At 42.7% G+C, this 23262-nt stretch overlaps 1 protein-coding gene across 3 annotated transcripts in view; it reads right to left on the bottom strand.

The window, feature by feature from the left end:
* Positions 1-23262, bottom strand: part of KIF3B (kinesin family member 3B) — a 44254-nt gene that overhangs the window by 17514 nt on the left and 3478 nt on the right. The window contains exons 2-3 of one of the 3 annotated variants that reach the window (XM_082745951.1): positions 6445-6495; positions 875-2342 (exon numbers count right to left, since the gene is read on the bottom strand). In XM_082745951.1, the coding sequence (XP_082602077.1) occupies positions 875-2278 (1404 nt within the window). In that variant the 5' untranslated portion in view covers positions 2279-2342; positions 6445-6495. Of the gene's footprint in view, positions 1-874; positions 2343-5003; positions 5136-6444; positions 6496-23262 lie in introns of those variants that run through there. The other 2 variants (XM_082745952.1, XM_082745950.1) reach the window with 2 other exon arrangements.

Below are 23262 nucleotides of genomic sequence, written 5' to 3'. Positions count from 1 at the left end.
GGTGAGTGCTGTGAAGTATGTAAGCCTGATGATTACAGACCTGTATCCCTGGGGCAAATAATACATTATATGTCAATAAGAAAAAAAAAGCAGATAGTCATAAACACTGGTAAGGACGAGGAGCAACCAGAGTTCATACTGTGTTGGTAGAAGCTTTGCTTCACGTGGCTACCACTGAGATAACTTGTGATTATCTAGCAAAATTACAGCTGTATAAACCCAAGGACCTAATGGTGCCAGGTAAGAAATTCTTGCTCATATGTGTTCTCCTGGAACGAAGTACAAAAACATTCAGAGCAAAAAATGGAAACAACCCACTGTCAGGAGAATGGAATACACACGCTTCTCAGAGCGGTAATAATGAATGAATCACAGCTACAAGTGTCAATCTGGACAAATCTTATTACGTAAGGTTGGGCAAGTAAAAGCAAACTGCAGGAGTGGGATTTCATTTATATAAAGGTACAAAATTGTGTGGAACTCTCCTTTTTTTAGAGACATATACCTATATGAGAAAACCATAAAGAAAAGTCAGGAAACACCAAATTCGAAACAAGGGCTAGCTCTGGGGGAGAGGGACACAAAGCTTGTGAAGATAGGGATTTAGTTCTATCACACGGGCTGTGGGGCCCCTGGGTGTCAGTTTTATTGCTGCTTTTTATACCTTGCACATAGGTAATAATTATTCTTCTGATGAGTTCGACATAAACTTGAAGAAATGGTTTTTATTTCTCTTCAACAAATGTTTACTAGACACTGGATCCCACCGAGCTGTTGGGAATGTAAAACTGAAAGGGACGTCACCTGTCATACCATTTTTTGGATAAAACGGGAAGCCCTGAGAGAACAGAGGGGCTGAGGAAGGCTGTGGTACCTTGATTTTGGCGCCCAGCATCTCAGCTGCATCCTTCTCCCGCCGCAGGTCCTCCATCTTCTTCTCCTTCTCCTTCAGCAACCTCATCTTCTCCTCTGCAACCAAGCTGTGGTCCTCTACAATGGCCCGCTTCTCAATCTCCAGTTTTTCTTGCTGTTCCCGCCAGTAATCATCCTTATCATCCCCTTCCTCCTCACCCTCTTCTCCCTCCTCCTCCTCCTCCTCCCCGCCCCCACCACTGCCACCACCTTCCCTCCGCTTCTCCCGCCTCTTCCTCCTGCCAATGGACCGTTTTTCCAGCTGGGCCTTGAGCCGAGCAATTTCTTCCTGGAATTCGCGAAGGAGGGCATCTTTAGGGTCCTCGTTGACCCTTGGCTTGTTCTTAATGTTTTTGGCACGGTTGGCATATCTGAGAGTGGTCAGAGTCTCTTCTACATTGTACGAGGCAGGTCCCACGTTGGCTACCATCACAGTTTTAGCATTGCCACCGAGAGAATCTTGGAGGAGCCTGGTCAGCTTTGAGTCCCGATATGGAATGTGAGTGCTTTTGCCGTCCACTAGGGCAGAGATGACGTTACCTAAGGCTGAAAGGGACAGGTTGATCTTGGTGGCTTCCTTCAGTCTTTCTCCTTGTGCGCCGGTCTTGGCTTGCCGTTCGCTGCCAGCGAGATCCACAAGGTTCAGTTTTCCTACGCGGATATGGTTTTCTCCATCAAGGCCCACCTCACTGCATTCAATGGTGATTACAAAAATCGCATGGGAGCGTGAGCTGTGCTCGTTCATGTTGGTAGCACCGACAGAGCGGTTCTGGTTCCCCACATTCATCACATGCTCGATTTCCTTCACGCTCTTGGTGACAAAGGAAGACAGGTCTTTCACATACACGCCAGTGTCAGGCCTCTCTTTGAGCTCGAGCCTTTTGGTCTGATCCTTTGAGAGCAGATCTCGGATCTCCTCCTGGTAGATCTCCAAGTAAGAAGCCCTGACCAGGTACTGTTGATTCTGGGATCGAGAGATATGGGTGAAGATGTGGTCAAATGAGTTAGGGATGACCCCTCTTTTCTCAGGGTCACCACGGACTCCTTCCATCGTGTAGGTTTTCCCAGTCCCAGTTTGTCCATAGGCAAAAATCGTCCCATTGAAACCCTGCAAGACAGAGTCCACGAGTGGTCGGAATGTCTCATCGTAGAGTTCAAACTGCTTGGCATTCCAGTCATAGACTGCATCAAAGGTGAAGGTCTTGGGCATTTCATGGGCCACGCCTTTGGGGTTCTTCACTGACACCTGCCCTAGCTTCACGTCCACATCCACCACCTTATCATATGAGGCGGCCTTTTCCTTGCCGTTCATGGGCCGACAGCGAACCACCACCCTGACGGACTCCGAGCTTTTTAACTTGGACATGATGGACTCTGACAGGGTCAACCTTGAGGGCTATGAATCCAAAACGTCTCAGGATGCTAAGGTCCTAGAAAAAAAACAAAAGTAAGTGAGGACAGTATAGTTGTCACTGAGCGCTGGTCAACAGCACCCAGCCCACCCACGTCACCTTCCTCTAACTACCCTTCTGATAGCTACGGAAAGGACTACAATGCATGCTGCATTTCTTCACAGGATCTTAACAAGTTTCAGTAGGAAAAGTATACACTTTAGTCCACCAGCTGTGTGAATGGGCCTGTCTTCCCCTTGACTGATACTTTATCTTATACTTCAGGTTGCAGCAGCTAGAAACCTTTTATAAGCCTGGATAATCTTCTGTCCTGTTGAACTACTAAAACCTCTGTGGAGAGCAATTTGGAACTATCTATCGATACCTTTTGACGTAGCAGTTGTATTTCTAAGAATTTATCCCACAGATACAAGGATATTCGTTGTGGTAGCAACAGACTGTGGGCCACGCCAGCTCCCATCAAGAGAGGGCTGGGCTGCCTGAATACATACGTACGTAATAACATATATACAGTGGAATCCTGTGCAGTAACTGAAAAGAATGTGCTAATCTAAATGTAACCCTATCCCGAGACGCACTGCTAAGTGGAAAAAGTAGATGAGGAGCCGTGTGCACAGTACAGTTAACAGGGGGTATAAGCAGGCGGATACATGCATGCACGTTTATGTGTGATATGCAAAACAATATTCTTAGAAGCATGCATATCAAAGTGGGAACAGCAGCAGCCTCAGCAGGGGAACTGTGGGCCTAGAGGACTCTCAGGTCAAGAGAGAGAGAGAAAAAACTTCACTTTATGCTCTGTTTGTACTGTTTGAATTTCCTACCTTGTGCCAATAATACTCTTCCATTCTAAAATCATAAACTATGACTTATGCAAAATGTATGCAAATAAATGAGGATGTGGTGTAATACGGTATATAGAAAGCACTTATTCAACCAAAAAATTGAAGACAATTTGAATGCAAATAAAAAAGTAGGTGTTAAAAATTTTTTTGTTTTTAAGTAGGGGCGCCTGAGTGGCGGGTAAGTTAAGCGCCTGACTCTTGGTTTCTGCTCAGGTCGTGATCTCAGGGTTATGAGATCGAGCCTTGAGTGGGACTCTGTGCTCAGCAAGGAGTCTGCTTGAGACTCTCTTCTCCCTCTGCCCCTCCCTGCCTCTAAAATAAACAAATAATTCTTTTTTTTTTTTTTTTTTAGTTTATTTATTTATTTATTTGACAGATAGAGATCACAAGCAGGCAAAGAGGCAGGCAGAGAGAGAGAGGAGGAAGCAGGCTCCCTGCTGAGCAGAGAGCCCAATGCGGGGCTTGATCCTAGGACCCTGAGATCATGACCAGAGCCAAAGGCAAAGGCTTTAACCCACTGAGCCACACAGGCACCCCAGCAAATAAATCTTTAAAAAAAAATTTAAGTAGGTGCACCTGGGTGGCTCAGATGGTTAAGCCTCTGCTTTCAGCTCAGGTCATGATCTCAGGGTCCTGGGATCGAGTCCCACATCAGACTCCTTGCTCAGTGGGGAACTGGCTTCTCCCTCTCACTCTGCTGCTCCCTCTGCTTGTGCGCGCTCTCTCTCTCTGTGTGTCACATAAATAAATAAAATCTTTAAACCAAAGTAAAAAAAAAAAGAGTTAAACCAAAAACGAGAACTTCATTTAGTGCCAGAAAACTCAGGGAACGGAAGAAAGGAAGACTAAATGGGTCCTTTGGGAACGGGCAGCAAGCAAGCAGGTCAGAGTGAAGAGATACATACGAGGATCTCAAACTCCTAAAAACCTCAGTGTGGGGTGTCTTTGGGTTTTTGTTTTAAGTAGGTGATTCTCCTGCTTCTTGATTCAGTGACCTCTTGAACGACAGGTCCTTTTCCCTTACATGTTCTCTAGCCGCCCAGGTCCCTGTCCACAAGGCAAGTATTATTAGATTTTTAATCTTCCTGAGCTAGTCTATGCATAGCAAGCAAATACGTATTAGTACATACTTACCCCCTCCTTCTTAACACAAGTGTAGAATGTTATACACAGTAATAACAGTGTCCTGCACCTTGCTTTTCCTCACTAAACCATGTTCCATCAATAAATATACAGCTAACTTATTCTTTGTAACAGCAGAAAAATTTCCCACTGCCTGGAAGCATCAATTTACTTAACCGCAATCCTAGCACTTAAGCTGTTTCTGATATTTTACTGTGAAAAAAACTAGGCCCACATCCTTTCACGTGTGGGAAAGTGTATCTGTAAGATAAATTTCTAACAGCGTAACTGCTGGCTCACAGGATCTATGTATGCATTTGTGATTTCAACAGACACTTAGGACAGCGCGAACAATTTCTTTTTAGTTGTGAGGGTGACCTATTCCCTGCCAACAAAGAAGTGTGAAAATGTGAGGCCGTGATGGGCCAGTCTGTGGCTTATGTGCTGTACATTAATAAATATAGAGTCAATATGTTCTCCCATTAAGCTTTTATCAAAAATTCAGCTGCTGCTAAGCACATGGAAACATGAAAAGTTATTTTTTGCACTTTCTAGTCATTACATGTAATCAAGTAATGTCTAGAATGTCTAGATGTCTAGACTGAAGAGCTAGAAGACCTCTAATCCTCTTGGAATCCATTTTCTATAAAATTGGTAAGACAGGGATAATTCTCCTTCTTTATGGATGATTTTAAGGCTAAGGGGTACTTACAAAGGTGGAAGTACATTATGAACTAACATAAAGCTGGATTAAAATAAACCGATACAGATTCATCCAAAACCCTCATCAAAGGGTCATTCCAGAGATTACTGGTGAGCCCTAACTTTTATTCTCTTGTTCAGTTTGTAGTTGTCACCCTAAAAAAAAAAAAATCAGATTAAACTGAGATCCAAATACCTAATCAATGTTCCATTAGTAGTGATGCTCACGGGGTAACTGGGTGGCTTAGTTGGTGAGGCATCCACCTTCAGCTCAGGTCATGATCCCAGTGTCCTGGGATCGAGCCTCGCATCAGGCTCCCTGCTCAGCCTGCTTCTGCCTCTACTGCTCCCCCTACTTGTGCTTGCTAATTCTTGCTCTCTCTCAAATATATAAATAAAATCTTTAAAAAAAAAAAAAAAAAGTGAAGCTCAAGCCATTTAAGGAAAACCGTGTAAAAGTCCCTCATTCCTCACCTGTTATGTGCTATTACCATTTTGAGAAGAAAGAACTGGATGTTAGAATGGCCAGTCTGCTCACTACATCTCCTTTTCTCTTCCAGGGCAATGGCCCCCAAGCTACCACTGCAGCTGTGACCCGAGCCTGTCTCTACTTCCATGTCAGCAGAGACTTGCAAAAGCTGTCCATGTGCCAAGTTCAAACCCCAGCCCCCTGAGCCTTCTCTGGGGAGCCCTCTGCTGCAGCGCATGGGATGGTTCACACAAGGTCCTAGACTCAGCGTAAGATATGGTAGGGGTGGGTAAGGAGGTGACGGGTTGGCTCAGCCGGTGGAGCCTGCAACTCTCTCGATCTCAGGGTTGTGAGTTCGAGCCCCACATTGGGTGATTACTTAAATAAATAAAACTTAAGAAAAAAAAAAGGTTGTGGGGGTTGGTAAGTGGCAAATGCATCAGTGGAGAGATCAATTTTTCTGCATTGCATACTCTAAAGAGGCAGAGCTGCCCAGTTCTTACCTACCAGAACAATGTGGCCCGAAGTCTGTTTAAAAAAAAAAAAAAAAAAAAAAAGCCTGCAGCAGGGTGACCTTCATGTTCAGCTGCTTGTGTTAGAGCACGGTCTATTTTTTGAGCTCTCCGAAATGATAAAAACAAAGGTATGATAATGACCTACAATCATGTTTAAAATGTTTTAAAAAGAAGAATTCCCAAAGCCTGCATCCCCTTAATTAAATCTCAACTCAGAACACAGAACACCATTTCTTTTCAGAACCCACTGAGCTCGACTGAACTAGTCATGTATTATTGACATAGAACTTTGGGAAGATGGGCTAATTTAATTTCCTGCCACCAGGGCTTAAAAACTTGCTTGGGTCCTCCTCAAAGGAGAGGGTTTTCTTGGAAGGATGCCCTGACACTCTTTCTTTACTTTATTACCTTCCTTATTCTCCTTCTAGCTGGTCTAATTACAGTGATAAATCTTTAAAGGAACTCACGGCATTGCCAGGAAAGAAGCAACCACAGGTCAGCAGCTCGTCACCTTCATCCTGAAGACATTTTCTGTTAGAACTTGTTATTCCAACATGAACAACCACAGTCTGAATGAAACCCCATGAAAAACCGCGTCTCTCCCCAACTTCACCTCTTTTGTCCACTGAGGAAGTCAGTTTCACAGTGCTCATGGCAATGACCTCTTCCAGATGGCTCTCCAGCCCTTACAGTTAGATTAACCACCCTCACCTTTGCTAGTTGTCACAGAGTCTTACCTCAAATTCTAGAACTAGGTGTGGGTTAGAATCTCACTACTGGCTTCCTACAGAGATTCTAGGACAGAGGTCACAAACCAGTCACATTCTACCTGAAGTATTTTACTCGAACCATTTTATTTGTTAAATAAGAAAAAAAAAAAAGCCTCAGCAATTCCACTACTATGTATGTGTATGTCCTAGTGAAAAACCTTTTGCACATGTACACAAGGAAACATGGACAAGGATGCTTCCTGCAGCATGTTAAAATAGAAAAATGGGAAACAACCTGGATATCTATTTTCAGGGGAACTGAAAAATAACATGTGGTGTAATCATATCATAGACACTATACTATTCAGTAGGTAAAAGGAATGCATTAGAGTAGGGGTCAGCGAACTATAGCCCATGGGCCAAACCGAGCCGACAACCTGTTTTTTGTAAATAAAATCTTATTGGAACACAGCCATAACCCTTTGTTTACCTATTATCTATGGCTGCATTAGCTATAAAATGGCAGGGCTATGTAGCTGTAACAGAGACAGGCTGGCTCACAAAACCTAAAATATTTACTGCCTGATCTTTTCCAGAAAGAGTCTGCCAACCCCAAATTAGACTTATATAAATTTACATGGAAAAATAAACAGGCTGAGTGAAAAAACAAGCGCAGAGTGATAATTATGATTAAAAATTTACAGAACAATATGGTGTTCATGGAATTGCATTTATGTATATGTAAGTAGTAAAAAAATGCTGTACCCCTGAAGCAAATAATATATTATATGTTAATTAAAAATATATATATATACAATAATTTATGATAGCAGCTGCCCAAATTGGGCAGGGTGAGAAGTGGAAAATGGGATTAAAAATGGGAATGATAGATGGAACTAGAGCGTATCATGCTTAGCGAAATAAGTCAAGCAGAGAAAGACAACTATCATATGATCTCCCTGATATGAGGAAGTGGTGATGCAACATGGAGGCTTAAGTGGGTAGGAGAAGAATAAATGAAACAAGATGGGATTGGGAGGGAGACAAACCATAAGTGACTCTTAATCTCACAAAACAAACTGAGGGTTGCTGGGGGGAGGGGGTTTGGGAGAAGGGGGTGGGATTATGGACAATGGGGAGGGTATGTGCTTTGGTGAGTGCTGTGAAGTGTGTAAACCTGGTGATTCACAGACCTGTACCCCTGGGGATAAAAATATATGTTTATAAAAAATAAAAAATTAAAAAAAAAATGGGAAGGATATTTCAATTTTATCTATAATAGTTTATCATTTCTCTTAAAAAAAAATACAGGGAGGTGCCCTGGACTGGCTCAGTTGGTGGAGTGAGTGACTCTTGATTTCAGGGGTTATGAATTAAAGCCCTGCGTTGGAAGTTAAGTATACTTCAACAAAACAAAACAAATGGGAAACGAGGCTTGAAGAAAATAAGAGAAAATGTTAACAGCTGTAAATCCTGATTGTTTCTCATATTATTCTCTGAGTGTTTAAAATTTTCTCAAAAATGTTTTCTCAAAAAACAAAAACAACAACAAAAAAACCCAAACCCTACTAATTTCACATTTAAAAAAAAAACCAGGTCTTCCGCTTCTCTTGAAGAATGGGAATATCTGATAGCCCCTGGCCCATGCGCTAATTGCAGCAATGGGAGCTGAGAAACAGCTGCCTCTTTGGAGGACCTGAGCTCTCCAATCCTCCCCAATCCTGTTCCCTATGTCTCACTCCCAGCATGCTTTGCTCATTTGTACTTCCTGCCTGGCTCCTATAGGCATCTCTGTCTATAACCAAATTCATGTTCACATGGCCTGCCATGCTTGCCCATCTTTTTATTTTTTATTTTTTTAATTTATTTTTAAAGATTTTATTTATTTATTTGACAGAGAGAGAGAGATCACAAGCAGGCAGAGAAGCAGGCAGAGAGAAAGGGGAAAGCAGGCTTCCCGCTGAGCAGAGAGCCCCATGTGGGGCTTGACCCCGGGACCCCGAGACCACAACTTGAGCCGAAGGCAGAGGCCCAACCCTCTGAGCCACCCAGGCGCCCCAGCCTATCTTTTTTTTTTTTTTTAAGATTTTATTTATTTATTTGACAGACAGAGACTACAAGTAGGCAGAGAGGCAGGCAGAGAGAGAGGAGGAAGCAGGCTCTCCAAGGAGCAGAGAGCCCGATGCGGGGCTCGATCCCAGGACCCTGAGATCATGACCTGAGCGGAAGGCATAGGCTTTAACCCACTGAGCCACCCAGGCGCCCCCCTATCTTTTTAAATGACACTTACCAAGGTCCTGTAATGACATGAAAAATGTTTATCATAAATGAAAAAGCAGTTTACAAAACTGAATGCATGCAATCACAATTCTATAAAAATAAGACACATCACAATATCAACAGTGGTCCACTTTAGGTGATGGAACTAGAGGTGATTTTCCCTGCTTCTTCAACATTCCTGTGTTTTCCAAATGTTCTTTAATGAGTATGCGGTATCTTTAAATGGGAAAAAAGTAAAGGCCCAGCAATTTACCGGAAAGAGGCCTGCAAGTGCACACTAATGCATCTTTAATCAATGCATTCCAATGCAGTGTCCTTTAAGAACAAACCAGGCAACCACCTGCCAACTGCCTCGCCAGGAGTTCAAGGACTCAGAGTATCTGGAAGGCAGCTGAAGTCATGTGGGCCATCCAAAAAACCACTGTAACTCTCAGGCAAGAAGATAAAGCAACTCCCTATTAAGCAGCCCAAAACAACTCCCTGTGCAAGTTTCTCCCAGGGGAAGTGGCTGCTTCTATTCTATCCACCTCATCACCATCAACACCACTCTCTCACAGCTGCTGCTAAGTGTTTTTGAAGTACCAGGGCTCCTTGTTTGCAATCCCTGAACCACCCCAAGAGAGCAAGTCCAATTCTGGGCTCCTGGCTCCCGTAATGGCCAGTGATCACTACAGGAGTTACACAATTTTCAAAGCAGGATTATTCAGCACCTGTTGAAAAAGAACTTCACTGCCCTGCAGAACTTTTACAAGCACACTGGATTTGTGTTGAGGGAACACTTCTTTATCTGCTTATATATGCATAAAATATATTTGAAGGGATATTCATGAGCCAGAAAACAACACTGGTTGCCTGTAGGGAAAAAGCTGTATGGTGAGGGCCAAGAGTAGGAGAGAGACTTTGTATGTCTACCCTTTCCATCTCTTGAGTTTGGTTTCTTTTTTAAGATTTTATTTATTTATTTAACAGAGAGAGGTCACAAGTAGGCAGAGAGGCAGGCAGAGAGAGAGAGGGAAACAGGCTCCCCGCCGAGCAGAGAGCCCGATGTAGGGCTCGATTCCAGGACCCTGCGATCATGACCTGAGCCAAAAACAGAGGCTTAAGCCACTGAGCCACCCAGGTGCCCCAGATCTCTTGAGTTTTAAATTGTAGGAGTATACTGTGTGGTCAGAAAAATAAAATTATGGGAAAAAGAAGATGGATAAAGTTGGGGAAGTTAATTAGTAAACTAATATCCAGGTCCTAAAACTCATTCTTTTCTTCTTTTCACTGGCCACCATGGACATAAGGTAATAAAATGTTTTGAGACGCCTGGCTGGCTCAGTCGGTGGAGCGTGCGACTCTTGATCTGAGTCGTGAGTCTGAGTTCCACTCTGGGTGTAGTGATTATGTATAAAAATAAATAACTTTTTTTTTTTAAAGGAAAAAAAATGTTTCAATTGATGAACAAAGCCCTAGGAGTAAAAGTACTTATCTCAACTTTCTGGAGAAGGGTCATAAAGCCCTTCCATGGGGTCTATGGCAATGACAATTTTGATATTCTAATGTCATTACAGTCTGTCATGTAGCCTCAGTCCTAAAGGCATTTAGAGCAAAGATGGCAAAATACCAGACTAATAAAATATAGTCTGTTGTTATTACAGGCAATGTTTATAGCTAGATAGTTGTGCAAACTGTCTAAAAACTTTTTAAACTGTCCCTTACAGTACATATGAGAGCCACATCTTCTCAAACTGGCAAAGACTATTTGAGAAGAGTTGGAGTAATCAAAACCTTCAGTCAATCAATCAATCGATTGAAATGTAATACTCAGAATGTTATAATCTCTTGAAATAGCAACTCCATTTCTTGGAAGTATTTTAAGGACATTAGTAGTGGAATATATGTGCAAGATGTACATACATGTTTATAATTATTACAGTACCTTCTCTGACCACCTAGAAATTCATTAGTAAAGGACTGGTTATGACACACCTCTACAATGGGAAGTTATGCAGTCATCAAATAGACAATACACCTCTAGGTATTTAGTTATAGGAAGATGTTCATGACATTTTGCTGATGCAGGCTACCAAACAGAAGAGGTATTATGATGTGATTTATGTTTACATGTATACATGCACATGTTCAGAGAAAGATCTCAGGGAAATGGTATAAAGTCATGGTTAAAAGCATGAGCTTTTGTGTTCAACAAGACAGAGTTTGAATTTCTGCACTGCCACATAGCTACAGAATCTTGAGAGTTACAGAAGTTATAGTTTCTTACACAAAATGCAGTTAATAACACCTATCTTAAAGAAATGTTCTATGGATTACATAAACTAATAAATGCTCAATGCTTAGCCTAGTGCAAGATGTGTAATGAACGCTCAGGGAATGCAAGCAACACTGATCTCAGGGGTGAGCTTGCAAGCGATTTTTTTTTTTTGCTTTCTTTGGTCTTTTTGATAGGTACATATATTTTGTTTCTTATAATCAAGTGGGAAGACTGCAATAAAGCTATTTTTTCTTTGGGGGAAAAAAGTTTAGCACCTTGATTTCTGGTTAAGTGTCTTAGAAAGACAGGCTACTTATCTGGAAAAAAAAACCTACAAAGGTCACATAAAAGAAACATGAACAAATAAATTCTTGTCCTAAATTCAAATTGGCATCAGGCATGTCCTATCATTTGATAACCCAAACAGGCAAACAAAGAAAGCATTTATCTAGGGGGAAAAAGAGGGAAAGAAATCCCCCCCCTTTTTTTAAATCCAGTTGTGAAACATTCTCAAAATACATTAAAAATATATTCAAATCTAGAGGATACTCCTCATTAGAATCTGGGTTTTTGTTATATTCAATAGTCACAACTCATAGTTTGTCAAGAGTTTAATGTAGGGACACTTGGGTGGTTCAGTTGGTTAAGAATTTACCTTCGGCTCAGGTCATGATCCTAGGGTCCTGGGATCAAGTCCTGCATCTGGCTCCTTGCTCAGAAGGGAGTGCTTCTCCCTCTATCTGCTGCTCCCCCTTCTTGAGCGCTCTCTCTCTTGACAAATAAATAAATAAAATCTTAAAAAAAAAGATTAAAAAAAGAGTTTAATGTATATTCCTCTTCTAATCCTCAAAATCACCTTAGGAGGCATAGAGGTATTAGCCTTATTTAAAAAAAAAGGATGGGGGCCGCGTGGATGGCTCAGTGGGTTAAAGCCTCTGCCTTCAGCTCAGGTCATGGTCCCAGGGTTCTGGGATCAAGCCCCACATCAGGCTCTCTGCTTGACGGGGAGCCTGCTTCCTCCTCTCTCTCTCTGCCTATCTCCTCTGTCTACTTGTAATCTGTCTGTCAAATAAATAAATAAAAATCTTAAAAAAAAAAAAAAGGATGGGAGATTCAGAGAAATTAATCTGTTCAAGGCAATTAAGTGGAACGGTCAAAATTCAAAACGAGGCTTATCTTATTAAAGACCTACATATGAACTTATTCTGAACACATATATATATGTATATGTACATTTGTGTATCAATATATGCATAGATTACAACAATTCAAGTCATATAGGTAAGTATACAGTAAACAAGTAATCTACCCCCTACCCCTTGGAGAGATATTCAATGCATGTGCAAAGCATTAATATATCTATATTGCTCTCCCACCTTTCGTTCGTTCGTTCTTTCTTTCTTTCTTTCTTTCTCTTAACTCAATCATATGTATACTATTTATATTCTCCATTTTACTTTATAGATCAATGAGGTAATTTCTGCACCACCTCCCCTTTTAAACAGCTGCCCAGATGTCATGGTTTGGTTGCTTTATAATGTTTTTTATGGGGCACCTGACTGGCTGAGCCAATAGAGCAACTCTTGATCTCAGGGTCATGAGTTCCAGCCCCACAGTGGGTGTAGAGTTTACTCCAAAAACTAAAATAAAATAAATTTATAATATATTTGATTATTCAACTCCTGAGGGATCTTCTCATGGTTTCTGGTCTTTTGCTACTGCACACAATGCTGCAGGAATATCCTGAGCATACACCTTTAACTACAGGTAGGAGTAAGGAGCAGGATCCTTTCCCAGAGGTGGAAAAGCTACACACGTTCCTCTCTTGACAGAAGGTGCCATCTTACCCCAGTAACAATCCCCCTGCTGTCTCACTAATTCCCCCACTACCAGTGCACCCTGTTGCCCACACCACCCCAACATACAGAACTTACACTCTCAACCACCACAAAACTATAAAGCCAGATAAGCCTTCCTGCCAGGAACTTCTTATTGGATGTACTAATCCAGGAAAGAAATAAAGTTGTTTCCCTGCTAAAAATGTACACTCTGTTGATGTAAGACACTTAAATCAACCAAATACAACATCTAGCTCTTGACTGGGGCCCTTTTTGGATCTTGATTCATAAAAGTCAACTGTTACAAAATGTATGAGACAATCAGGGACATCTGAACTGGATATTAGATGATGTTAAAGAATTATTATGGGGCACCTGGGTGGCTCAGTGGGTTAAAGCCTCTGTCTTCAGCTCAGGTCATGAGCTCAGGGTCCTGGGATGGAGCCCCACATCAGGCTCTCTGCTCAGCAGGGAGCTTGCTTCCTCCTCTCTCTCTGCCTGCTTCTCTGCCTACTTATGATCTTCATCTCTCAAATAAATAAATAAAATCTTTTAAAAAAAAGATTATTACCTTTTTTTAGGTGTGTTCTTTAAAGAAAGTTCTTCCTTTTAGTGATACACACAAAAGTGTTTTCAGATAAAGTTATGCGTTGTCTGGGATCATAATAAACTAGGGTAGGGCGGGGTGGATGGGAGGTTATCGGTAGAACAGAAGTGCTATGTGCTGATAACTGCTAGAGGTGGGTAATTGGTTCACGCCTCATTATACTATTTTATTTTTATGTATGCTTGGAATTTTCCAAAATGAAAAAAAAAATGCCTTCTGACCAATGCTTTGCTTTTCTTTTTTCCCTCTTTTTTCTACTTTTAAGAAATTTATAATTGTGAGGGTACCTGCCTGGCTCAGTCAGTTAAGGAGCTAACTTCGGCTCAGGTCATGATCCCAGTGTCCTGGGATGGACCCTGGATCAGAGTCCCCACTCAGTGGGAGGCCTGCTTCTTCCTCTCCTTCTGCCTGCTGCTTCTCCTACTTGTGTGCTCTCTGTCAAATAAACAAATAAAATCTTTAGGGGAGCCTGTGTGGCTCAGTGAGTTAAGCCTCTGCCTTTGGCTCAGGTCATAGTCTCGGGGTCCTGGGATTGAGCCCTGCATGGGGCTCTCTGCTCAGCAGAGAGCCTGCTTCCCTCTCTCCCTTGCCTGCCTCTCTGCCTACTTGTGATCTCTCTCTCTGTGTCAAATAAATAAAATCTTATAAATAAATAAGATCTTTAAAAAAAAGAAATTTTTAATTGTAGTAAAAAAACCCCCACACTTACATAAAATATACCCTTTTAACCATTTTTAAGTGTACAGTTCAGTAGGTGTCAATTACATCCACATTGTTTTGTAACAGATCTCTAGAACTTTTTCATCTTGCCAAACTGAAACTCTATACCTATTAAACAAAAACTCCCTGTTTCCCCCTCTCCCCAGCCCCTGTAAACCACCACTGCACCTCCATGTTGTATCATGTGACAAGATCACCTTGTTTTTGGAAGGCTAAATGATATCCTATTGTACATATATGCCACATTTTTTTAATCCACTAATCTGTCCATGGACATCTGGACTACTTCCACCTCCTGGGTATTCTGAGTAATGCTGTAGTGAACATGGGTGTGCTCAATGACTTTTCATTTTTTAAAAAATGTTTTTATTTGAGAGAGAGTGTGCAGTGCACAAGCAGGGGGAGGGGCAGAAGGAGAGGGAGAGAGCAAATCTCAAGCAGACCAGGACCCGGAGATCATGACCTGAGCTGAAATCGAGTCGGATGCTTAACTGATGGAACTACCCAGAAGCCCCTCAATGAGGTCTCATTTTCTTTTTTTTTTTTTTAAAGATTTTATTTATTCATTTGAAAGACGGAGATCACAAGTAGGCAGAGAGGCAGGCAGAGAGAGAGAGAGAGGGAAGCAGGCTTCCTGCGGAGCAGGGAGCCCGATGCGGGGCTCGATCCCAGGACCCTGAGATCATGACCTGAGCCAAAGGCAGCAGCCCAAACCACTGAGCCACCCAGGCGCCCCAATGACGTCTCATTTTAATCAGACTGCCTTCCAGCTGGGCAGAGAGACACAGCAAAATCTACATTTAGAAGAGGGAAGTGACCTGGAATACAGAGGGAGAGATCCTGGCACATCAGAGATTGAAACCCATGCCCATTGTCCCAGCTCTGCGGCTCCTCATGAGTTCCCTCAGCCCTCCCAGCCTATCTGCTGTCTGTAAAGTGGGAAGACCACCAACACCAGGCCTGCTGCCAGGGGAGCTGTGTGAGGATCTGAGGAGACAAGCATTATAGGGACTAACCTGCAGGAGGGGCTTCCGCCCCGACACAATTTAGAACAGAAAAGTCCTGAGATGGGGAGTGGGAAGTAACCTGGCACACCAAGTTAATAAGTGGCAAAATACCTAGAAACCAGGTCTACCTGGCTCCAAAGTTCATGGCCTTTTTTCCACACCAGCCTGAGATATCAGTCATCAGGTTGTCTCTTCACATTTTTTTTTTTTTTTTTACCATTTCCAGGCACCACCTGTATTATTATTTACTCAAGGTTTTTCTTTAAATCTACTTTCTTTCTTTTTTTTTTTTTTTAAAGATTTTATTTATTTTATTTGACAGAGATCACAAGTAGGCAGAGAGGCAGGCAGAGAGAGAGGGAGGAGGAAGCAGGCTCCCTGCTGAGCGGAGAGCCTGATGCGGGGCTCGATCCCAAGACCCTGGGATCATGACCTGAGCCGAAGGCAGAGGCTTTAACCCACTGAGCCACCCAGGCGCCCCTCTTTTTTTTTTTTTTAAATCTACTTTCTTTTAACCCAAATTTATTCTTAAAAGAAACTTTGTATCACTAACATGCTAGAAAATCAGTATCACATGCTGTAAGGAGAAGGTAACTATGAAAATAAATACAAGGACACATAACAATGTTACTCAGTTCTAGCCAGCACTTTAGCTTCCCTAAGGACTGAGGTCTGATCTCTCTGGGTTGGAAAGCCAGCTTAGCAAGTGTTAAGAAACAGACAGGAACCAAACAAATACTCTTCTAGACACAGAAGAATAACCAAATGAGCTTAAAATGGAATAATGCTTGGAGCACCTGGGTGGGTGCCATTGGTTAGGCTCTGACTCTTGGTTCAGCCTCAGGTCATGATCTTGGGGTCCTGACATTGCGCCCTGCTTCGGCTCCACGCTTTATGCTGAGCGTGGAGTCTGCCTAGAGTCTCTCTCTCTCTCCCTGTCCCTCGGGCCCTCCCTCTTCCCAAATAAATAAACTTCTCTCTTTAAAAAAAAAATTTTTTTTTAAAGATTTTTATTTATTTATTTGACAGACAGAGATCACAAGTAGGCAAAGAGGCAGGCAGAGAGACAGGTAGAGGTAGGCTCCCTGCTGAGCAGAAAGTCCAATGTGGGCTCGATCCCAGGACCCTGGGATCATGACCTGAACTGATGGCAGAGGCTTTAACCCACTGAGCCACCCAGCTGCCCCAAATCTCTCTTAAAAAAAAAAAAATAAATAAGATTTTATTTATTTATTTGAGAGACAGAACGTGAGTGACAGAGTACAAGCTGGCGGAGGCACATAGGGGGAGGGAGAAGCAGGCTCCTTCCTGAGCAGAGAGCTGGGACTCAATCCCAGGACCCCGGGACCATGACCCAACTGAAGGCAGACACTTAACCAACCGAGCCACCCAGGCATCCCTCAAATAAATAAATCTTAAAAAAAAAAAAAAAAAAAAAAAGGAATCATACTCATCATGCCAGTCAATGTAATTTAGGATGTTGTATTTGAGTGCCACCAAAAATCTTCTCTTGTCCCACTCTGGTTTAACTCTACAGAATCTAACCCCTTCTAGATTGCCAAAATCAGAATCCCATTTTATCAAAATTTCTGGTGATCTGTATGTACATTAATGTTGGAGAAGCTCTGCCTACATGTGCCACCTCTAGAGTAAACAGTTCCCAAAGTCGATGAAGCAGAATATCCTATAAGTTACAGGATTTATTTCAGTAATGTGACAATGGAAATACTTTTTTTTAAAACCCTTTCCAAAAGTCCACCAGTACTGTCATGGTTCACTGCCCAGGACCGCAACAATATGCGCGCTCTCCCAGCTCACACAGTGCCCACACCTGACAATGTATATACAGCATTTCTGGTTAGTCACCAACCAACCAACAGCCTGTTCAAGGAATGGAGGGTTGAAATAGGACCACCTTCTGGGTCTTACACACTGGAAATTCTGTATCAAAAAGAAAAGTAATTAAGGACAAACAGCAAGGAAGGCTAAGAAAAATTATTAAAAGATCCTTATGGCATGTGAATTATATTTCAATAAAGCTGAAGTTTAAAAAAAATTATTTTAGAAGCACCTAATAAAATTTTAAGAAGGAAAATGAACACTTCTCCTTTAGAACTTTTTTAAGTTCTAACTTTCTTCAAAGTATTTATTTAGAATTGTTCTCTTATGCGGCTAAGAGAGAAGCAGAGATGTCCATTAAAGCACTATACGTGGGGCGCCTGGGTGGCTCAGTGGGTTAAGCCGCTGCATTCGGCTCAGGTCATGATCTCAGGGTCCTGGGATCGAGTCCCGCATAGGGCTCTCTGCTCAGCAGGGAGCCTGCTTCCTCCTCTCTCTCTGCCTGCCTCTCTGCCTACTTGTGATCTCTCTGTGTCAAATAAATAAATAAAATCTTAAAAAAAAAAAAAAGCACTATACGTGATTATAAAAAGTTGGAAAAAAACGCCCAGTGCTAGGGAGAGTTTACTATAAACATGGAAACATGGTTACGAAATGTTAAATGAACATTTCCAAGTGGAAAAATGAAAGGTACGCTTTGAGTACATTTATCAGAAAGTGTCTTTGTAAGTAGACAAGTGTGCTGAAATTGACATAGGATACCATTTTCACTGGTAATCCCTCCCCACCAAATTGTAATAATGTCTGCTTTTGCAACTTTATTTAGACACTGCCTTATTCAAAACATTATTGAAGGAGGCTACCTTTATAATTAAAAATTTTTAGCAATTAAATCATCTAGTTTAAGGAAATTGTCAGAAATGCAGACAAAGGTGTATGCAAAGATAATCATCAAGATATTCTCTGTAGCATTATTTATAATATTCAATATTGAAACTAGCCTAAAAGACAATAATAGGGGAAACAAGTAACAACGGTACATCCCAGAGAAAAAAATATATTTAGGATATATTTGCCTTTGGATAGTAAAATGTTACAGTGATTAGTTCTGGGTGGTAGGATTTAAAGTGAATCTTTGAAAGTCTTTTTTTTTTTTTTAAGATTTTATTTTTACATGATCTCCATACGCAACATGGGGCTCAAACTCACAGCCCCGAGATTAAGAGTCGCATGCTCCACCGCCTGAGCCAGCCAGGGGCCCCCAAAGTGAATCTTATTTAATCTTTTCAGGACTTTCCTCGTTTTTCCTCAGCACAAATTCTTTATTTTTATAATGAGGAAGAAAAATTATATTTTAAAAATGCTGGAAATTAATTAATTAATTAATTAGAAATGCTAGCAAGGGCGCCTAGGTGGCTCAGTTGGTTGAGCGACTGCCTTTGGCTTGGGTTATGAACCTGGAGTCCAGGGATAGAGTCCTGAGTTGGACTCCCTGCTCAGTAGGGAATCTGCTTTTCCCGCTGACCTCTCTCCTCTCATGCTTTCTCTCTCTCTCTCTCTCTAATAAATAAATAATAAAAATAAATAAATAAATAAAATGCTGGCAACTGAAGAAATAAGGAAGGAAAAACATGATGTATTTCTTAGGCTAGAATCTGATTTGTTACTGAAGATCTTGCAAAACCAGTAACTAAGCGCTATCTTCTTGCAGTTATTGTAAGTAACCCGAACTGATACTTCATCTCACCTGAATGGAATCTTTTGTGATTTACTAGCTAGGTTTTTTTGCTTAGGTTATTGAAATGTGTTAAGTAATGACTACTGCAATCCACTCTACTGCTGGAGACTGTGCTAGAAGCTTTTAGTTTCTATTTACTTTATTCCCACACGGAAGCCCCAAAGAAAGCAGTTCCTGGAACCACTGCTGAAGGTGATCGATCTGAAGGACCCCAGAGTAGGTAAGAGCAGGTCGTGTCTCTACTCCCAATAATCACTACAGTTTCTAGTTCCCTTGGACCGGCTTCCATTTATACACAAATGCTACAAATACCCTGCCAAAATGCAAATGCTACAAATACCCTGCCAAAAACTTTAAAAATAAAACCACACCCACCACAATTATCACTGGGTGCTCTCTAATGCAAACTCTGATTTAAATAAATCAGCATACTAAAGATAGTTCTGCCTGTGTGTGAAGAGCTCAGTGCCTGCAGTGTGACAAAGTGTGGAGACACAATGTGTCACCATGACTAACTGAGCCTTAAACATGAGCATCCAGAGCTGCAGTGCAGATGTGTGGCGCTAATAAGATGAGCTGATTGTAATCACTGATCTCTGGCTGCCAAGAAATCTGGTCTAAAAGCCCCACCCTGGAAGGTCTGGGTGAAAGCCCAGCATGAAGTCACCAAGGAAGAAGAAAATACCACTCAGCTCCTCGCTCAGTCTTCCAGGCAGGGCTGGAAGAGCCTTAGAAGGCTGTCCCAGGTCCTTGTTTTGTGTATATAGAACCTGAAGGCCAGAGAGGTTGAGTTACTTGCCCCAGGTCACACAGCAAGTGGCAGAATCTCTACTAAAAGTCTTGCCCCAACTCCTCAGATCCTACCTCCTTTTCACACCAGAATTTCTCATGATTGCATACCTTGACCAAGAAATCTTTCTAAGACTCTGGTGAGATCAGGAGATATGGAAAGGAAAATAATGAGCCCATGGCAGAGAGGGAAAACTGAGGCGCCACAAAACTGAAGCCTTCGCGGTCAGTCAGCGGGTGGTACAGGACTTGGGCTGCCCTCTTCTCACCCATACAGATGTTATCACCACCATCAAGAAACAGTGTAGGGCCAAATGACTCAGTACAAGCAATACAAGCTCACAGTTCCCACCTGCGTCAGCTGTTTTGGCCTTGAGTGTTGGACTGCTAAAAAAGTGTCAGAGGTGGCTTATCTTATAAATTAGAAATCTGTTTACTGACTATAGGTCAAGTGATTGATATCCAGGTTCAGTTAACATAGCTCAAGGGTCTTTCCCCTGATTTCCTCGAACACTCTTTGAAGTCACACTTTTTTTTCTTCAAATGAATAGGGTATTTTTTTTTTTTAAGATTTTATTTATTTGTTTGACAGAGGCACAGTAAGAGAGGGAACAGAAGCAGGGGCAGAGGGAGAGGGAGAAGCAGGCTTCCCACTGAGCAGGGAGCCCCACGTGGGGCTCAATCCCAGGGCCCTGGGATCATGATTCGAGCCAAAGGCAGACGCCTAACAACTGAGCCACCCAGGTGCCCCTGAAGTCACTTTTTCATCAGCATTTGACATTGGTTACCCATGAAGAGAAGAGAAGGGCTCCAGACAAGACAACAAGGATATACTGTTCCCCTGAAAGATGAATAAACTCAGTGGTAGAAGGAGCAACGGACTTGGACTCAGAAGATCTGGGGAAGTTATTTTACTTTTGTATGCCTCTACTTTCTTCTTCTGGAAAGTGAGATTCATATCAGTACCCATGTTCAGGGCTGCCTTGAGGACCAAAAGAGACAACCTGTGTCAAGCACTTATGACAGTGCTTGGCTGGAGAAGTGTAGGCTAGTCCTATTACTTTTATTATAATTATCATGGGGAAGACCTAGTTTTGCCACTTATTACCAAAAGAGTGCACCTGAAACTCTTAACTCATGCAGGACACACTGGGGGTTTTGGTAAAATATAGCCTGGTGAATTAGCTAGGTCCAGAAATCTGAAAAGCTTTCAGGGGCCATGGGTACTTCCATCATGTAAAACACACTCTGAGAAGCAAGGATCTACCTAACCCAGCACCTAACAGGTGCCTAACACTGACAAAAACAAATGACCTCTTAGCATCTCAGTGCCTCGTCTGTAAACTGAGGGTAGATCATATTCCATGTGGTCTCCACTGGCGGGCATTAGTAAATAAGAATGCACAGGAAAGAGCATTCTGAACTGCTCTACAAGTGGAGGTGATGGGATTATCAGTCTTAATATTCCCAGGGTGGAACTTACAACATTGCAAAGCCTAAATTTACAAGACCAATTATTAATATGTATGAAAAAAAAGCTTAAATTCTCTTGCTCAGAAGAGATCCTCCATTCAAGGATCCTCTAGGAATTCTGGCAGGACACAACAGCTTTTCAAGGGATCCCCAAATCAAAAGCTCTGAAACTTTAGAAATGTCATTTGATGGCCAAGGAAAGAACCACTTTGGCAGGGAAACTGTGGCCATGTGAGGCACTGATGGTGAGCTTCTCCAGCCATTCCATTCTCTCTCCCCAAGCTGGCCGGCCTCCTTCCAGGCTTCATCAGCCAAGATCTCGAGTCAGGACAGCAATGGCAACAGCATGAGACAGATGGGCACTGCCCTGGCAAAGCCCACGCCTGCCACTCCACAAACTGGCCAAGAGCCAGCATGCAAGAAGAGCAGGGCTTGCGGATGTCCATGGTGGGGGCTTCTGTGAGACGCATCCGGCTGTCCTGCAGTATGAGCTGGGCTCTCCTCCCCCAGGACTATAAGGTATGACTATAAGCAGGTTCAGCGCAAGCCAGCGATCATTCTTCCTCACAGGGCACCTTACCAAAAGTTCTTTGATCATTTTAGAGGCAGATGGCACCACCATCATCTACTTAACTGCTCGGGCCAAAAACCCAGCGGTCATCCTGGATTCTTACGGCTCTTCTCCCAACCACCATCCTGCTGCTCCTGCCCCCCAAACACCTCCCCGATTCATGCTCCTGTACCCATCTCCAGTGATACCCCTCTAGCAGGCCACCATCACCTCTCTACTGGCCTCCTAACTACCCTTCTGGCTGCCATACTTACCCCCTTAAAATTCATTGGCCACAAAGAGGTCAAAATGATTAAAAAAAAAAAAAAAAAAAAAAAAACAGGGGCGACTGGGTGGCTTAGTCAATTAAGTGTCTACCATAGGCTAAGGTCATGATCCCAGGGTCCTTAAGATAGAGTCACATAGGGCTCCCTGCTTAACAGGGAGTCTGTTTCTCCCTTTGCCCCTCCCTCCTGCTCATGTTCTCTTTGAAATAAATAAAAACCTTAAAAAAAAAAATAGACTATTGTCACTCCCCTTCTTAAAGCCTTCAATGGCTTCCCATGCTTTTAAAATCAAATCACAATCACTTACTCTAGCCTATAAGCCCTATAAGACCTGAGGCCTCTCCTCGGCTCACCTTTCCCCTCTCCTCCTCTACCTCCAGCTCACCTGCTGCAGCCGCTTGGAGCCTTTTTTCAGTTCCCAGAACTTACCAAACTTGTTCCCTCAGAGCCTTTACCCTAGCTGTTCCTTCTACATTTCCAAATTGGCTGGCCCCTTCTGGCTGCAAATCTCAGCAAAAGTGTTACCACCTTAGGGGCACCTGGGGTGGCTCAGTCACTTAAGCATCCGACTCTTGATTTGGGCTCAGGTCATGATCTCAGGTTCTGGGATCAAGCCTCACATCAGGCTCCCTGCTCAGAGGGGAGGCGGCTTGGGAATTCTCTCTCCCTCTGCCACTCCCCACTACACCTGGGCGTGCAGGTGCGCTCTCTCTCACTAAATTAAATAAATGGACTAAAAAAATTGATTAAGAAAAAAAGTCAACACCTTACAGAGAGGCCTTCTCTGACCATCTAATTAAAGTAGCAGTGTCAAGGGGCTCCTGCATGGCTCAGTTGTTCAGCATCTGCCTTCAGCTCTGGTCATGATCCCAGGATCCTCGGATCGAGCCCCGCACTGGGTTCCCTGCTCAGCGGAAAGCCTGCTTCTCCCTCTCCCACTTGCCCTGCTTATGTTCCCTCTCTTGCTATTTCTCTCTGTCAAGTAAATAAATAAAATCTTTTTAAAAATAAGTAAAGTAGGGACGCCTGGGTGGCTCAGTTGGTTAAGCAGCTGCCTTCGGCTCAGGTCATGATCCCAGCGTCCTGGGATCGAGTCCCACATCGGGCTCCTTGCTCGGCAGGGAGCCTGCTTCTCCCTCTGCCTCTGCCTGCCATTCTGTCTGCCTGTGCTTTGCTCTCTCTCCCTCTCT

Source organism: Mustela nivalis (genome assembly GCF_964662115.1).
Source record: "Mustela nivalis genome assembly, chromosome: 8".
Lineage (NCBI taxonomy): Eukaryota > Metazoa > Chordata > Mammalia > Carnivora > Mustelidae > Mustela > Mustela nivalis.
Note: the sequence above shows the minus strand (reverse complement) of the source record. Positions and strands in the feature narration are given on the sequence as shown.